This window comes from Spermophilus citellus, assembly GCF_964194105.1.
Source record: "Spermophilus citellus genome assembly, chromosome: 6".
NCBI classification, from domain to species: domain Eukaryota; kingdom Metazoa; phylum Chordata; class Mammalia; order Rodentia; family Sciuridae; genus Spermophilus; species Spermophilus citellus.
The window spans coordinates 31638688-31656332 of record NC_138187.1 but is presented as its reverse complement, the minus strand read 5'-3'; the positions used below and the strand labels follow the sequence as shown (position 1 = coordinate 31656332).

Below are 17645 nucleotides of genomic sequence, written 5' to 3'. Positions count from 1 at the left end.
GCAAACTCTCACAAATATCCTGTGTTCCTCTACCCCTAGTCATCCTGTAACACAGATCTCCAGGCCTGAATCTCTTTGCTATCTCTATTCTCTGTACATATTTTTCAGATGGAATGATTGAAGAGAAGAGTTTACTGCCCTGTTCATGCCTTTTTAATTGTCTTACATGGTTAGAACATATCATATCTCTTATCCCAGAAACAGCCTGCTAGAATGATTATGTTTCTGACTCACTGTATTTCTATTACATTATTGTTAAAATTAATTTCACCAAAGAATTGACTAGAGTCAATGTAACTGACCATACATGTCATGTGTTCCTACATTTTAGCCTAAAGTACCAAAGGGAAGAAGTACAGGACAGAAAAAAAAAGTCATCCATCCGTATAGTAGAAAAGCAGCTCAAATTACGAGAGAGGCCCACAAACAAAATAAGAAAGAAAAGTGAGTGTCTTTTCATTATTTGTGTCCAAATTGTTCTATATACAGTAGTATACTTTAATATATAAAGGTCTCTTGAATGAGTTAAATATTTAGACTATCAATAGTAGGAGGTATATGTTAACCTACACGGTTTCTGAAAAGAAATGAACCTTTTATGTCACAATTCTTTTCAGATTTATGAAAAGTAATCACCTTGTTTTGAGTTTTTTGAAATTTAAAAGATATTGCAGTAGTGCATTTTGATCTTGGTGGCAGCAGTTTGATCTTTTGGAGTGTTCATTACTGTTTTGTGCATAAGTATTCTGCTTGTCACAAAACCCACCTGAACATCCATAATCCACTCAAATTTTCATTTATATTTTCAAAACTGATTCTATCGGCTTTCTTTAGTTGTTGAAGAGCTAAAACAAAGTTTCTAAGAACTTTTTCCAGTAAGTTAAATAGAAGCATAGCATTCCATGTTTCTGTGTTAAAGTTAATGTTTTCAGGTGTCAAAAAATTTTTCTTTGGATAGCTTTCTTGTTATTTTTTGCAAATTTAAAAATTTGCTTTGTAAAATTTTGAACAAATATTTCTTTCCTTCCAAGGTTGAAGAATGAAAAGGCCTTACGTCTCAATCTTATTGGTAAATAAAATTACTTAAAATTAAATTACTTAAAATTCTGGCTATCATGAATGTTTATCTTGTACTCTTTTTTTTAATTTCCTAGTATAATACTGTTTTTATCAGTCTTTTTTAAATGAGACTGGAGTGAAACAAAATGAAGCAAATCATTAAATATTTAGAATAAGCAATGTTAGTGATTCACCCAAAACTAGTTTGTGCTTATCTGTTGACTTATTTTAGAAATTTTGCTGTTTATCTTGCTGTTTATTTATTTTTAGTAAAGCTTTATAGTTATAGAGAATAGTTGGGTTTATCCCAACAAACTCATACATGCATGGAAATCAATTTTAGTTCATGATCCCTCTCTTTGCCCTCGCCTTTTCTTTCCTATCCTCCCTCACCTCTCCCATTCTCCTTCCTCTGTTCTATTAGACTTCCTTTAACTTGCCTATTTATTTATATTTGATTGATTCTTTTTACTTATGCATAAAGGTGAAATATCCTGTGGTATATTTATGTATGCATGTATCATGATTTTTTTTAAAGAATTGATTCTGCATTGTCTCTCCTTACCCATCCCTCCACTCTACCTCTTGACCTTTTTCTTCTGTATTACTAATCTTTTCTTTATCTTTGTTATCCTATCCTTCCCTCCTCCTTTCCTTTATTTTACTTTAGCTTCCACACATGAGAAAACATTTGACTTTTGAGTTTTTGAGTTTGGCTTATTTTACTTAGTATGATATTCTTTGTTTTTATCCATTTACCAGCAAATGCCATAATTTCATTTTTTTGTGACTGAGTAGAACTCCATTTTTTAAAATAAATATAATTCACAGTTTCTTAATCCATTTGTCTATCAATGAGCATCTGGAATGATTCCATTATTTAGTTATTGTGAATTTGCTATAAACGATCTGGCTGTGTCACTGTAGTATGCTGATTTTATATCTTTTGGGAAAATACCAAGGAGTGGGATAGTTGGGTCATATGGTGGTTCCATACCTAGTTTTCTGAGTAATCTCCAAACTGCTTTTTGCTTTTTAAATACTTAGAACTTCATAGTCTATTAAATCTGCCTGCCTACCTGCCTGTCTTTCTGTGTGGCTTTCTGCCTGCTTGCCTTCTTTTCTGGTTTAATTTGTTTTGCGCCCACACAGAGCTTTATATTTAGTATTAAAATAAATTTTGGTTCTCTTTGAAGCACATTGATGTTGAGAATATAATAAACCTCTTTGCTTAAATGATGACTTGTCATGCTAAAAAATATGTTGTTATTTTTAATTTATAGGTGAAAAACTGCAGTGGTTTCAAAGTCATCTGGATCCCAAAAAACTGGGGTATTCAAAGAAAGATGCTTGTGAATTAGTTGAAAGGTAAACACTGAGCATATTATAAGCAAAGGGACAGAATATGAGATTCTTTAATCTTATTCTTAGAGACAGAGCTCTGACCTGGGATTGTGAATAAGCAAATAGACATTGTTATCAGAAAGACTTTAGATTTGTATCCTAGCTTGGCCCCTTCAGTAGGTTTGTAGTCTTTCTGGGCCTCAGAGTAATAGTCAGCCCTATTTCTTAGGATATTAGAGGTTTCCTGGAGGTGTCATCTACCTTGGCACTCACAGATGGGGATTAATAGACCATCGTAAGGTGGTTTGAAAGGCATCTAGTTCAAGAGAATAATATCTAGAAAGCCCAGAGGTGACAGCAAAGATGACGCATGCAGTGACCTGCCAGACATTTTAACACTGAATGAAGTAACAAGTTTAAGGAGGGAAGTGTGGTTGTTGTAATAAGTAACAACTGTCTTAGGAGAGACCTCGTGTCTTAAGAGTTTGGACCTTATCTAAGAGCATTAGGAGGCATGGAAAGCTTTTACAGAAAGCACCTGAACTAAATTTCAGGAAGGTCACAGTTATGAGGATAAGGTAATACAGAGAAGGACACATGGCTTTGGTCAGGATGTAGGTAGTTCAGTCAAAAGATGATAGTGGCATCTGACTGGTATGATAAAGAGAAATGAAAAGATTCCAGAGATGTGAAGAATGTGGAAATCTTAGTCTTTAGTGAAAACTTATATGTAGAATGAAAGGGAAAGAGGAGCCAAGCAGAATGCCTGCATACTTTGCTTGGACAGCTATATGAATGATCATAACTGTTCCCTGAAGTAGGGAGCCCAAGAGATGGAGCAGGTAGTGGGTGATGGGCAGGGACAGGGTGATGACAAGTTTGGGGTTTTAAAAGTGAAGCTACTAGGGGACATCTAAATAGACCTGGACAATAGGCAGTTGAATATGAGAGGCCTTAGTTCAACAGATAATAGGCTGTGATTTGGTTGATGAAATGAAGGATATGGTCAAGTTATCCAGGGAAAAGTTTAAAAGGTTTGAGGACATGAGGAACTCTGAGGAATGTAAAAATGTAAAGGACATCTGAAAGCTAGAGGTTTAGTTTTAAATGAACTAATATGAGCCCAAATTCAAATCATTTTTATATTTTTATAGGTATTTAAATAGATTTAGCAGTGAGCTGGAGCAGATCGAGTTACATAACAGCATCAAGGACAAGCAAGGAAGGCGGCACTTTTCCCAGGAAACAGTTATCAAGCAGACGATGGAGCGGGAGAGACAGCAGTATGAAGGATATGGCCTTGGTGTGTGCTCTATGCTTTTTCTTTCTAAAATAATAATGGTATCAGATTTGTAATTTATTTCAAAGGTTGAATTTTATTTTTTTCTATTGATTTAGTTTGATTTCCTTTTCTATGTGTATAGAATAATCTTTAGGTTCATTTTCTCCCCTGTATACCCAACAAAACTCAATTGTGTGACAGTGACATACTGTCTTTCTAGTGTGATCATAGTGTTTTTCTTTCCTTTCCAGTGTGTACCTAATTTGTTTTGTTATAGGGGTGCTACTAGTCCATCTCCAGCTGTATCTAATTGGAATAGATACTATGTTCTTTTCATTTTCCAATTCTTGTTCCAACTAGCTCCACATTTAATCATCCTTGAACAACTTTAGAAATCAAAATTTGTTTCTTTGAATTGTATCCTGTCTAGTTAATTCATAAAGATCAGTATGTTATTACTTTGGTAACACTGTGGTCAGAAAAATCACTTAGTAGAAGAAGATGCTAAGACTTGCAAAGCCACAAATTGGTGATTACCCAAAGGCTGCATGGCCGGAAAATAGTATTTAATTAGCTTACTAATTGTCATTTTTAAGTAGAGAGGGAATAATAGCTGATGATTTCAACTGGATAAATACAGATTTCTGACTTCTTTTTAAAAAAAACAGATAATCTGGCAGCATCATCTGTGGGAGTAGATTAGCAGCTATCTCTCCTGGACCTTGGCATATATTTAAAAGTTTGGTGTGGCCCTCACCCTTACTTCATAGGTCTTACCTGGTCCCACTAAGCATTTGTGTTACAAGGCTTTACTTGGAAGGTATATTAAGTGAAATATTTAATAGCAAAATTAAGTTTTTAAGTTTTCATGAAAACATAGGATCCTAAGCAAATTGTTCTGTGGGTAATACTAGAAACTCTGCAGTGGGTGGCAGTCCTATTTCATTCCTGAAAATTGAGTTTTATAACTGAAAAAGCAACAGAGAATAGCTGTAGAACTAGATAGAGCCAGACTTAAGTCCTTATAGCCAACTGTATAACAGCGGTCAAGTTATTTAACAGGTTGTTAAGCCTCAAGTTAAAAATAGAACAGATAGTATTACCAACTTCCTAGGTTGTTCCAAAGTTAAGTAAGATTTAATTAATGAAAGTGACTGACATAGTACTTAATAAAAGAGAGGGTGGCAGAGAGCTTCAGATAGTCCTATGTCTTTTTTTTTTGTTTGTTTAACTTAAGTATTTACCTTCTAAGACCATAGAATTAGACTCCATTTCCTTGTTTTTAATTTTCTTCTTTTAAAATTTCATTTATTTATTTAACTATACTGGGGATTGAACCCAGTTTTGCTCTAACACTGAAGTACATCCATAGCTTGTTTGTATTTTATTTTTTTAATTTGAGACAGAGCCATACCAAGTTGCTGAGACTGTCCTTGAATTTGCCATTCTCCTGCCTTAGCCTTCCAAGTCTCTGGGATTACATACGTACTCCACTATAACTGGCTTTTTTGGAACCTATTTTAACTTGACTTTGTCCCTACCACTCAACCAAAAGTACCAGCAACTGATGACCTTCAGGTTGCTAAGACAAAATAGTTGTTGCACTGGACTTATATCAGCATTTGATGCAAAACAAAACTTATTTTTTTGCATACTTTTTACTGGTATAGAAGACCCTGAGCTTTTCTCGTTCTCCCTAGGTGACTGGTCATGACTTTTTGCTAAGCTGAATCTCTTCATCCTAACCAACTAAAAGTTTCTTCATATCCAACTTACTTCTCTTTTCTATACCCCATTTTTTAGTTAATCTTGTTTAGATCCATGAGTTTAAATCCCATCTAAATGCTGATAACTTCGATATACATATGGTCAACCCTATCTTGTCCCCAGATCTATCAAACTTGGATATTTCAAACTCTCTACTTGAAGGTCTTACAGGAATCTCAAAAAATGACATTAGAAAGCAAAAGCCTGCTTTTCTCCTAAAACTTAAGCCTCCTACAAGTTCCACATTTTAATCATTGGTATCACCACTTGTCCAGTTGCTCATATTAGAAACTCTGGAGTCCATTTTCACAGTTCGTATCCAACCCATTAACAGAATATATTTTTAATCTTACGGCTTTTGCCTGTACTACCACCATCTCCCTAGTTCAAACTACCTTTATCTCCACTGTATAATTATTTACTCCCTTTTGGTTTCTGCTGCTAATCATTCCCCTTATAGTCTGTTCAATATGTGGCAGCTTGATTAATTAGCAGGAATTAGCAGAGTCCATCCAAGTAAAACATATCCTGGTGATAGCGACAGTGCTAGAGCTTAGATCCAGTGCTCTTCTGACTATACCCCGCGCTTCTTCCAGAATCAGGGAGCATAGCTGGTGAAAGAAGCCTTGTGAATTCTGACTAGTTTGCAAGTGTGTAGAAACATGTGGACCGATTGTCTCCAGAAGTCTGTTTCATAAATTTTGAGAAGACAAAATATGAACACCTTTTCTCCCTTTGCTCCCTGGTAATGTAACTGTTTCTGACTCATTTTATTAGGATCCTGTTTTTTTAAAAATTAATTTACACCTAACACCTAGTCCCTCATCCTCTTTACTTTCTGAAAATATAATAAAAGACAATGTACAGTTGTATCAAACATTTTGGTTTTTATCTTTCTGTTGATTGATACTGCATTTATTTAATATTTTATTACATTGGCTAGATGGGCATTTCAGCAATAAGGGTGAATACATATTAATGTATGATAGCTTTATAATCATGATAAAGAACTTCCACACATCTAGTTTTTATTAAAAATGGATTTAAATTTTATTGACCTTTTTGAGCATCTATTTGGTTATAGCTTTTCAAACTGTTTTTTCATTTTAAATGATGTCCTATTTTAATACTAAATAGTCTTTGCTTTCCTTAGAGAAACTCTACCATGTCATGATTAAGTATGTACTTGAAAAAATTATACTTTTCACCAAGAAAAAATATAAAACATTTCAGCATATTGTTCATAATAGTTTAGTTTAATTTCATAATAGTTTAGTTTAATTTCATAAATTATGTGTTAGGATCTATTACTTAATATTATTCTTCTTAAATCACCTTAAACTAAACTATACTTGCCAGACTTTGTAAGTTAATTATAACAGCGTTTTAAAATTGTGTTTTCCTTTGGATATTCTTGGTATCAATTATTATTTGCTGTATTTGATATAATAAATGAAGAAACTAAAAAACGATGTAATTAAGAGAGAAAATGTCTAATGGCTATAAATTGTTTTCTTTTCCAGAGATCCCAGACATTTTAAATGCAAACAATCTGAAAACTTTTAGGTGAGTGTCTCTTTTATTGTTCCCTGGAAGCTGTATGTAAAATACATGTGACATAAATCTTCCTTTTCAATTCTAGACATTAGCAATAAAAGAAAATCAGATTTCTTTTTATTAATATTTTCTGTATTTTGTATTTATTTGATATTTATTTTGTTGTTTTCAGTGAACACAACATCTTTGTTTGTATGTGGTGCTGAGGATCGAACCCGGGCCGCATGCATGCCAGGCGAGTGCGCTACCGCTTGAGCCACATCCCCAGCCCCCTTGTATTTATTTGAAATGTGATATATGCTAAAGTGATAATGACTTACTTTTTCATAATAATTTAATACTTGATGGCTCAGAGTCAGATTCTGAAACTATTCTAGCACCTTCTTTTGGAGAGAAGATAGATACTTAATAGAAAGTGATTTCAGAGGTCTCTCTAATTGTACCCCTTGTAACCAGGGAGAGTGCTAAGTAGGGTTTTAAGTTTTTAATTCTCAAACAGATTCTCTGTCTTTTGAAAATGCTGTTGATTAATCATTTTGATCTTGATTAGCTTAGGTTGATGGGCCTGAAATTTTTTGTTAATTGAAATGGATAAATTTAAATCCAGGCAAAATCAAATCTAAAATTTGCTCCTTATTTCTGAAACAATGTTTGTTCTGCTTCTTCCAAAGAAAATCATAAATGAAAGAAGAGATGAACATAGTTTGTTAGCATTGCTGATTAGAGTTCAGTTCTTGAAACAGTCCTCATATTGCTCCTAAAGTAATTGAACATAGAATTGTCATAGAAAATACTGAGGTTGAAAAATAGGAAAGTTTCTTTTTTTTTACATTCTGCTTTAGCACTATTTTTTTTTAACCTTTATTATTTATTTATTTATAGGAGTGCTGAGAATCAAACCCAGTTCCTCACACATGCTAGTCAAGCTTTCTACCACTGAGCCACAACCTCAGCCCTGAAAATTTTCTCTTAATAACAGTTATTTGATTACTGATTGTTAACTGTAATATATCACATGAAAAGAAAAACCTATCTGGTGTCTATTTGAGAGAGTTGCCAGGGATGACATAGTTTCTGCTTTTGTGATCTTAAGTCATATAGCCTGAGGAAGGTTGGTGGGAAAGTTAGTTTTAGGTGAATAAAGGAATGGAATAGAGCCTTCTTGTAACTTCTAATATTTTGCTGTTTGCTTTTGGTGTTTTGAATATGTGGGATTCCCTGTGCAGACATTGCTACTATAGATGAATGAGAAAATGGAAAAAGCAAGCCTCGGTTCTTGTATGTTGTTTTTTTCCTTGTTCATTTATATTGGTTCTTCCTAGTACACTTGAAATCTGTTGTAAATTTATATACTTTTTTCAGTTATTTTCAGGGTTTTTGAAAATTGACTGTCTCCTTTTCACTTCAACTTCTGCCAACACTCTATATTCTCTCTTTTGTCTAGGGAATGGGATTTTGATCTGAAGAAATTGCCAAACATTAAAATGAGAAAACTCTGTGCTAATGATGCAGTTCCTAAGAAGAGGAAGAGGAAAACTATTTTAACTATAGACAAAAATTTAGAGGAATTGGAACTAAAAGGTGAATCAAATGACTCAGATGAAGAAATGACTCCAGTAGCCTGATTGTCTTGAGTTGAAAATAATTTGAGAGCTTCAAATTACACACACATTAATTATAGTAAATAATTATCTAGACATAAGAATTTGCTATTGAACTCATTGTTTTATAATGAGAGTCCTATTTGCAGTTTAAAATATGGTGTTATTTTTATTTAAAAATGAAGGTTGCATTTCATTTATATTAAGTTGCTGAAACAGATAAAAGTTGTATTAATCTGTTTTCAGTTGCTATAATGAAATACTCAAGGTTAGGTTACTTATTAAGAAAAGACATTTATTTAGCTCATGATTTTGGAGGTTGAAAATCCACAAGTACTGGCTCTGGTAAGGGCCTCTGGCAATGTCACTTCACAGTGGATGACATCATAATCCATGCAGGAGGGTGTGACAGAAGGTAGTGAGACAGAACACCAGAGAATGGGGAGGGGCCAGTAATGACCTCTCACTAGGCCCATCTCTTAAAGGTACTACCACCACCTCTTAACATTGCCACACTAGGCACCACGCTTCTATTATGTAAGCTCTTGAGGGAGACATCCAAAAGTGATCTTTAAAGACATTTAATCTGAACTTTGTGCAGAGGAAAAGTAATGTGTGAGGACAAAATGTGTTTTAATTTTTTTCCTTATGTGGATTTAGGATTGCCTAATCTCCCAAATGGGGTGAATGTTCTGTAACCTGTTTTCCAAGAGGTTCCTGTGGATATTTCTTAAATTGTGATAATAACAAAATTGTGTTAAACCAATTCTTCTCTTAAACATTAAACCTATTTTTTTTCCTTACAAATAGTGAAGAATTTGATAGTGAAGTCATATTCACCAATAGATTATACATTATCATTTATTTTTTTCTGAGCCAGAAGTAAAGGTTAGAAACAGCAGAGTCTGTCTCTGTGGTTATATTGATCCCCACACTTAATCTGTATCTTTTTGACAAAGAGAATAAATGATTCAGGCTTGCTCCTTTTCATTATATATTATTTTTTGCTTTCTCATTGTGAAAAGTGATAAGTTTCTAAATTGACGTATAAGAGTATTTCAAGTGGCATGAAAAACATGGACATATTAGAATTTAGTTATAGAAATTGTTAAACATAAGTATCCTTTAGTGTACTTTTAAAAGGATGTGATATAAATATATTTATTTTCAAGAAAAGGAAAACATTAGTGTATGCGGTTAACTTAATATCAACTGTCTTATTAGCAGTTTATATGGAGTGTTATAACTTTTTTACTTCTGAAAATTAAAAATAAAATTTAATTCAAAAATTTCACCTTAAAATTCGAATTATTTTTTAGTATGTAATTGATGTCGATTAATTTCAGTAATCTTCATGAAAATGATTTGTGATTATAATTTTTGGAAATTTTCTTTCTTTTTTTTTTGGTTCATGTACAGTCTCAAAATATTTGTGAAAACTTAGTCATGAACTGCAGTGAATAGTATAAAAACTATTTAAAAGTCCACTCTGTTAGATGAATAACTTGTCAAAGTGGCAGATCATCTTCCCTGTCAGATGTTTGTTACTAGTTTTCTTTGCTGTCAATGCAAGCAAACAAACAAACAAAAACCCACTATCTGCTAGGAATTAAAATAAGAATCTGTTGATGAATAAATGCAACAAAACATGTCACTTGGACAAAGTAGCCTGCATCAACTCATCTTTAGAGTAGTGTTTTTAATCCTGGACTGGAGAACATGTTTTGTAAAAGTGATAACTTTTGTTTCCTTCATGGAGACCACTTTTAGGTCAGTAGCATATGTTTATAAGAGAGCTTCCACAATCCATAGCTATGGAACACAGTAAAGGTAACTTGCTTTGTGTGTATGTTCTGCCACCCTTTAAAAATGTAAAAACCATTCTTAATTCACGAACAAAGTGGGCCATAAGCTGGATTGACTTGTTGGTCATTGTTTGCTGATCTTTTTTAGTTTTGTTAGGTGCAGGACAGGCTGAATAAATTGTCTGCAGGGCATGCCAAGCAAAGTTAGCTGCAGGATGACCTGGCCACTCAAACCCTCAGTCTGGTTCTTTATCACCTGTTTGCTTCAAGCCCAAACTCCCAAGATCCTGCTCAAGGCTGAACACTTAACTCCCTTTGTGCCAACAAGGCAGCTTGCAGACCCAGAGACCCCATTAGATTTGGGTTATAAAAACTCCTTCCTGCCAGGCCCCTCTTTCTTGCTCTCTCTCTCTTGCTCTCTCTGTCTCTCTTGCGCTCTCTCTCTTTCTCTCTCTTTTCTCCTCTTTTTCACTGATGCAGTAAAGATCTCTCGGTTGCTCTGAGTGTTGTGGTCACTTTCCTTTCAAGTTTTAGGATACATTTCTAAGTTTAGAGCTGCTAACTCTGACATTTTTGCTCTTTTCCCAACATTGTAGTCACTTCCTTGCTTGGCTGAAACAAGTCCCTTTAGAACCTTGTTCACCTCTGATAGAAGCTTTTCCTGTTCTTATATAACCTATGCTTCAGGGCTAGGAGATTGGATAAGTCCTTTTTGCTCTACTGTCACTTAAAAAAAATTTTTCTTCTTTAATTTTCAACCCAGAAATCTTTCTGTAAGTCTTCCTTGATTCTTTCCTTTCTCTGCTATGTCCTCCTATGATCTTATTTAATTAGCAAGTATTATTGGTTCTATTTCCAAAATTAAAGTCAAATTGGTTTATATCTGGCTGTCTCCCCCTATGACTTGCTGTAATACAGGCAATGACTTCCTAACTGACCTTCCTGCCACCATCCCCCTGCTCCTCTGCTGGCACCCTGATGACTTCACATGTATCCACTTTATTCCTCTTAGGCTAGGCTTTGTCACAGCTGACTTTCACCTTGGAAGAATGTCCTGTGATCTTTATAAGAGAGCTTCCACAATCCATAGCCATGGCTTCATCTTCTGGGTTCTGTGGAAGCTTGAGAATTTCCATCTCAAGACCCTTTGGAGTACAGCTGCAGGCTATAAAACTACTTAACTGCAGCAGGGAAGGGGACGCCCTACCCTTATGTTGATTATCATGTCATCTGGCTCCTTTTCTGTTTGTGTCTTCCTGTGGGACAAGTATAGAGAGATGGTACCTTTGTCCATCTTTTACCAGCTTTGTAATTAAATCTAGATCAAGTCCTGGCACATCTTCTTGCTCTTTGCTCCAGTAAACTGAAAAAAAAAAAAAATCTCAGTTTACTCATTTGTAGTAAGGTTAAAAATACCTTTTAGGGGGTCATGAAGATTAAATGAGATGAAAGTGTACAGCACCTGGCCCATGGTAGGCAATCAAATATTTATTTTATTTTACTTATTTATTTGATGCACATACAATTTTAACTGACTTTGGCTTGCCAATTATATTATGACTTGTTACGGGATCATGGGATTACTACTACCACTCCTAATTTGGTTTGCAAATGGCACTGCTTTCAGTACCCTGGGACGGAATGATTTCAGCAGCTGGTTAGTTGGTTAAAACTCATTCTCGTAAGGCCAAGGTCATGAATTCTGACAGCACACAGGTGGGTTATCTTCAGACACATTTGAGTCCACAGGTCAGTCATGTCACAGTCGTGTCTGCAAGAAAGCTAGGCAGAAAGGGGTTTTTGTGTCTGTGTAGGGTAAATTTGATATTGAATTCAGTTTCACTCTTCTCTATTATGAGAGGCCTCAGATAAGATTTTAGAATTGGTAGTCTCATCTATAAAATCTTATGTGGCTATTACCAGGCTCAAATAATATATGTGAGAAAATATTGCCAAATTTAATCACTATTCCAAAATGAGGTCTTATTACCAATATATAAATAAAACCAACAGAAAGTGATGCCAGGTATTATAAGTGTAAGGTGTTGCATGTTTTTGTCAAAGCAATTTATTTTTCCATGTCTGCCTTTCAATTCATAGGACTGTCATGTTTTACCTCCAAGGACTTCAATGAGAGAAAGGAACCCTAATATTCGGATTACTTTTCTATTAAGATACCCACACGCTCCCTATAGTCAAGTCTAAGTACCTTTGCTAGTTTTAAATTTTTTATGAATGTCTTTTGCTTTTTCGACTAACCCCTCCTTCTGGAAACTTCCACCTTTTTGGCTTATGTGAAACTTCCATCATTGTGGCAAACAAAATGAAATGATCAGAGCAAGTGGAAGAGTGACCACCAACATGTTGGAATTCTGGGACAGTAAGAGATGATAGAGGAATAATATAGAACTCAGTGTCTAAATTCATGGCAGAGACTCTTCTGCTGCACTTCAAAATTATAGGCAAAGGGGCTGTCTTTTAATATATGAGTAATTTTGGAACAAACAAAAATAAATGCTAATTTCCATACTTAACCTCTCAGAGGAATAAAAAGCAGGGAAAGGGAAATTACATAACAGCTGTCTTCAAATATGTCAAAGTCTATTGTGTGAAAGAGCAACTGTCTTGTCTGTCTCACAATGAGACCCAGTGAGGAGAAGTTAAAGGAAACACACTTCCATGAAATAGGAAGAGATGGAGACACCCAGCATTTGCCAAAGTTGGAATGAGTTCTCCCAAAATGGTGAATTTCCCACCATTGAATATATTCCCACACAGATAGGGTGGTTTGGACAGATGTACTCTAAAATGAACCAGGGCAAAGGTGAACTGCTTCACCTCTTTTCCAAGGTTGACATCTATTATTTTCTGTTTCCCAAGGACTGATTTTTTCCCCCTTTTTAATTCTTCAGGAGCATTTCTCCTCTGCTTATCCTTAGAATTTTGCACTTGACCCTTTGGTTTTTCCTCTCTATACTACCATGGTAAGGCAGTCTACATCCGCAACTTCAAATATCAATCTTAGACTTGTGACCTTGTGACTTAAGACACCTCCCTTCAAAACCTTTTCAATAGCAAGAAACTTAAGCCAGCTCTCCAAATCCAAAGTCAGTGTTTCCCCAGTGGGACACTTACTTTCTGTGCCTCACCATTTCCAAGATAGCTTTTCTTCTTAAAGATCCCAATCCAGTAGTATTCCCCCATGTCAGGATAGTCTGCCTTTATCTTTGATCTTTCCATGTACCCTATATTCATATTGCCATCCACATGACAACGCTTTTGTCCTACAGTGTTTTCAATATTAAAATTTAGCTGATAAGCATCAAAAAGTCAGGGAAAGATGATGAGTCTCCAGACCATAAATGGGTTGGGAGTGCTGTGCATTAAGAATTTAGCTAGGTAAGTATGGAACATACACCCAACAGCTGTCCTGGTGAGATGATTTAGCAGTTCTCAGAAGTGGTTCCCAATTACTTGTGTTTTGTTTGTGTTTTGGGAAGGTTCACTTATAGTGAAAGTGAGAAATATATAATCCTTTCATATACCATGCACTCTTTAATTTTCATTTGAGGAACCAAATTGAGGTGTGACAATTTTATACCCTCTTTGAGCAGCAGAGGAAGTCAAGCAAAGTGATTTGAAGTAGAAAGAAGTAACTCGTACTTAATAAACAGAGGAGAAGATGGACAGTATTTAATATCATTCTTACTAATAGCTGTTTCCAGCTCCTCTTATTGACTTGGAGCCAGCATATATTTCTGGAATAAAACCCCAAAGTCCTTATAAGCCAGAATTCTGTTTCCTTATCAGAAGACACATGTTTTAAGTTACCACTCTTTAAAATACCTTGAAAACTTGAATTAAAAAAAAAAACATTTATGACATAATAATAAAAATAATTTTATCAACAGCTGATACAGTTTTTATAACCATGAGGTTGATCACTCTAGATCTACAGTGTTTTAAAACATCTACAGATGAGTGACAGTTGCTTATACATAAGTGATTTTTAAAAAGTGTTTTGTTTTCTCAAAGGAATTATTTTCAACTAAGAAAAGCAGCTGCATAGCATGACTTCCTGAGTGTAATTTCATGCCCTGATTTGTCACCACTGTCTTGGTCAAAACCTCAGACCATCTGCACAGCAAAGACAATGACACAGCAATGTTCCTGGCTCCTAACTCCGTTCCTGGAGCCAATTCAAAGTCTCAACTCAACAGCTACAGTTTCCTCCCACCCGATATCACACTAATGAAAAACAGTGAAGATAATGATCCTCTTGCTTGCCAGTAATGGAAGTAGAGGAGGCCACGTCTCATTTTAATTCATAGGCATTGAGTTCTGCAATGGTTTGGAAAGATTCCATTGGTATTTCTCCTCTTGGGTCCCTCATTACCTCTGCAGACAGTTTGATGACATTTAAACTGGGAGTTTAAATCCTGATTGGACTTGAGAATTATCACCAAGATTTGTTTTTTCTCATCTAGCCTAGTGGCTCACTTTCACAGTGGGTTAGACTCTCCTTGAGGACTTTCTTAGAAGTCTTCATGGGCTTGCAGAGCACATTAGATTTCCCCCAACCTCCATCATGTTGACATGTGTAGCTCCAGTCCTGAGTGTACCTAGTAATAGAATATATACATGCATACACATATGTATGTGCCAGGAATTGAATCCAGGGGTGCCTTATCACTGAGCCACATCCCAAGTCCTTTTTATTTTTTATTTTGAGACAGTGTCTAACTAAATTGCTGAGGCTGGCCTTGAACTTGCAATCTTCCTGTCTTATGTAGCTGGGATTACAGGCATGTGCTGCTGCACCCTGCTAGATATTCTTGACTTTAGAATTAGCTTCAACTGTCTAAATCTTCCAAACCAGGGAGAGATTCAAAGCTGGGTTGTGCCTTTTAGGATAATCCCTCTTCAGTTAAGCACCACTTTCCCACTCTATCCATACTTCGTTGGTGAGCTCAAAGCACAATCTATTTCTAGGTAAAGAAAATGGTTTTCTCCAATGGCCTTTCCAGATCCTATTTTATGATTTTGGTGACAAATAGGCAAGTAAATTGATAATAATTTTGAATGAATATGCCAATGTTATGATTTTCTCTACATTTTCACACATCATACACATTCCTTTTATATCAGCTTTGAGATCTTTTGGGGTTTGTTTGTAAGACTGAAAATATTGAACTAGAGATATTTCTAAGCAGGTATTCCCAACAGTATTAGGATAAATTTTTATTTCCTGCATTCATTGAGGTGAAAAGGGAAAGCAAAAGGACAGATGATACAAATTCATTTGGATTTATTGTGTAGCTATAACCAAAGAAATAGATGTGGTCAGATACAGAATGAAGCTTTTGTACATACGTAACAATAGAGCTATCAGAAAAATCCAGTTATAACTTTTCAGTGTTTTTCTTTTTTGGATGTGACAAAGTCTTAATTCAAACTGATTTTGTGATAGTTCTTTATTTCTTATTGCTAAGTGTTAAAATTCTTATAAGCTCACCCTCAACCATGACTTCCTTCCAATTTTTTCCATTCATTAATCTTACCTGGCTGAGCATTACATCAAAGGAATTCTCACATTGCCATGGATAATTGACAAAGCAAGCACTTTATTTACAGATAACCAAGAATGCTTTGACTGAGAAATACTCCTCTGCATATGAATTATTTGACAGAGGTAAGTGACTTGGAAAGTATTCATGTTTTAAAGCAGTTATAGACACTTTGAGTGAATTAAACTCAGTCTTCACCCATCTATCCATCTGTCCATCCATCCATCCATCCATCCATTCATTCATTCTCTCATCAAATACTTTGTTGAAGCTGAGGTTGTGGCTCAGCGGTAGAGCGCTCACCTGGCACGTGCAAGGCACTGGGTTCGATTCTCAGTACTACATAAAAATGAATAAATAAAATAAATAAAGGTATTGTGTCCAACTACAACTAAAAATACTTAAAAAATACTTTGTTGAATATGCATTATGTGTAAGATTTTACAAGGAGCTATGATAAATACAGAGATGCATAAGTTCCAATCTTTGCATTTTAAAAACTTATATACTATTTATAGTTCATAATTGGACAATTCCACAGCTAGTCAGAATACAAGTTAAACTGGGACATGAGCCATGTCAAGTGTCATCATATGCAAGTAAAAGAAAGATCATATACAAATTGGTGGTCAAGGCCCAGTGGAACATGTGGTATGTGAACTAGAATTGAAGCCTGGGTAAAATTTTGACAGATGGAGATGGAGTTGGTAGAATACTCCATGTATAGAGATATTTTCAGTGAATGCTTAGAAGTAGAATTGATCAGCTAATCAGGTAGAAGATTGAAGCCAATTCAAAAAGAACATGAATATTTTTAGGTAGGATTATACTGGGATGGCATACCAAAAAAAAAATAAGGTAAGATTATAAAAGAGGCTGTTTCTTTTACTCCAGATCAACACTTAAACACACACACACACACACACACACACACACACACACACAAGCTTTAACCATAGTAATTTAGAATCTTGAAGAATTCCATTAAGGAATCTGAGTAAGAAATTAAGATTACATTTGAAAATGGGCTTAAATAGATATTTCTCCAAAGACATACAAATGAGGTGTGTGAGAAGGTGTCCTAATCACTAATTATCAGGAAACACAAATCATAGCCACAATTAGATATTACCTCACAGATATTGATCCATTATTCTTGAGAATATGGAAAAATTAGGGCTCTTGTACATTGTTAGGAATGTAAAATGGTGCAGTTATTGTTCAAAACTGAAGAAATTCCTAAAAAGTTAAAAATAGAAATCCTATCTGATTCAACAACTCTACTTCTGAGAAATTTTCTAAAAGAAGTGAAATCCTGACCAAATAGATATTTGAATTCCCACATTCATGGCAACATTATTCGCAATAATCAAGATATGGAATCAAATGTCTTTATGAATAAAGAATATTGGAAATATACATACAAAAAATATCATTCAGCTCTATAAAAGAAGGGGATCCCATCATTTGTGGCAGGATTGGATGTCCATTAGGTGAAACTTGAGGAAATTATATCAAGTGAAATAAATCAGTCACAGAAAATGATTCCATTTACATGAGGTATATAAATGAGTCAAACACAGAAACAGAGAGTGGAATGGCAGCTGCCAGGGGCTGGGCTGTAGGAGAGACGGGAATTTGCTATTCAATGGGCATAATTTTC

The 17645-nt window shown here is 35.0% G+C and overlaps 1 protein-coding gene and 1 pseudogene across 2 annotated transcripts in view; one reads left to right on the top strand and one right to left on the bottom strand.

The window, feature by feature from the left end:
* LOC308651214 (cytochrome P450 3A9-like) overlaps window positions 1-17645 on the bottom strand; it is a 596726-nt pseudogene that overhangs the window by 224649 nt on the left and 354432 nt on the right. The window lies entirely within an intron of this gene.
* Window positions 18-9536, top strand: LOC308650654 (translation machinery-associated protein 16-like). The gene is made up of 7 exons (XM_081296838.1): window positions 18-169; window positions 332-444; window positions 1032-1069; window positions 2343-2427; window positions 3558-3706; window positions 6976-7018; window positions 8454-9536. The coding sequence occupies exons 1-7, from the start codon at window positions 167-169 to the stop codon at window positions 8632-8634; spliced, it is 612 nt and encodes a 203-aa protein (XP_081152964.1). The 5' UTR covers window positions 18-166; the 3' UTR covers window positions 8635-9536.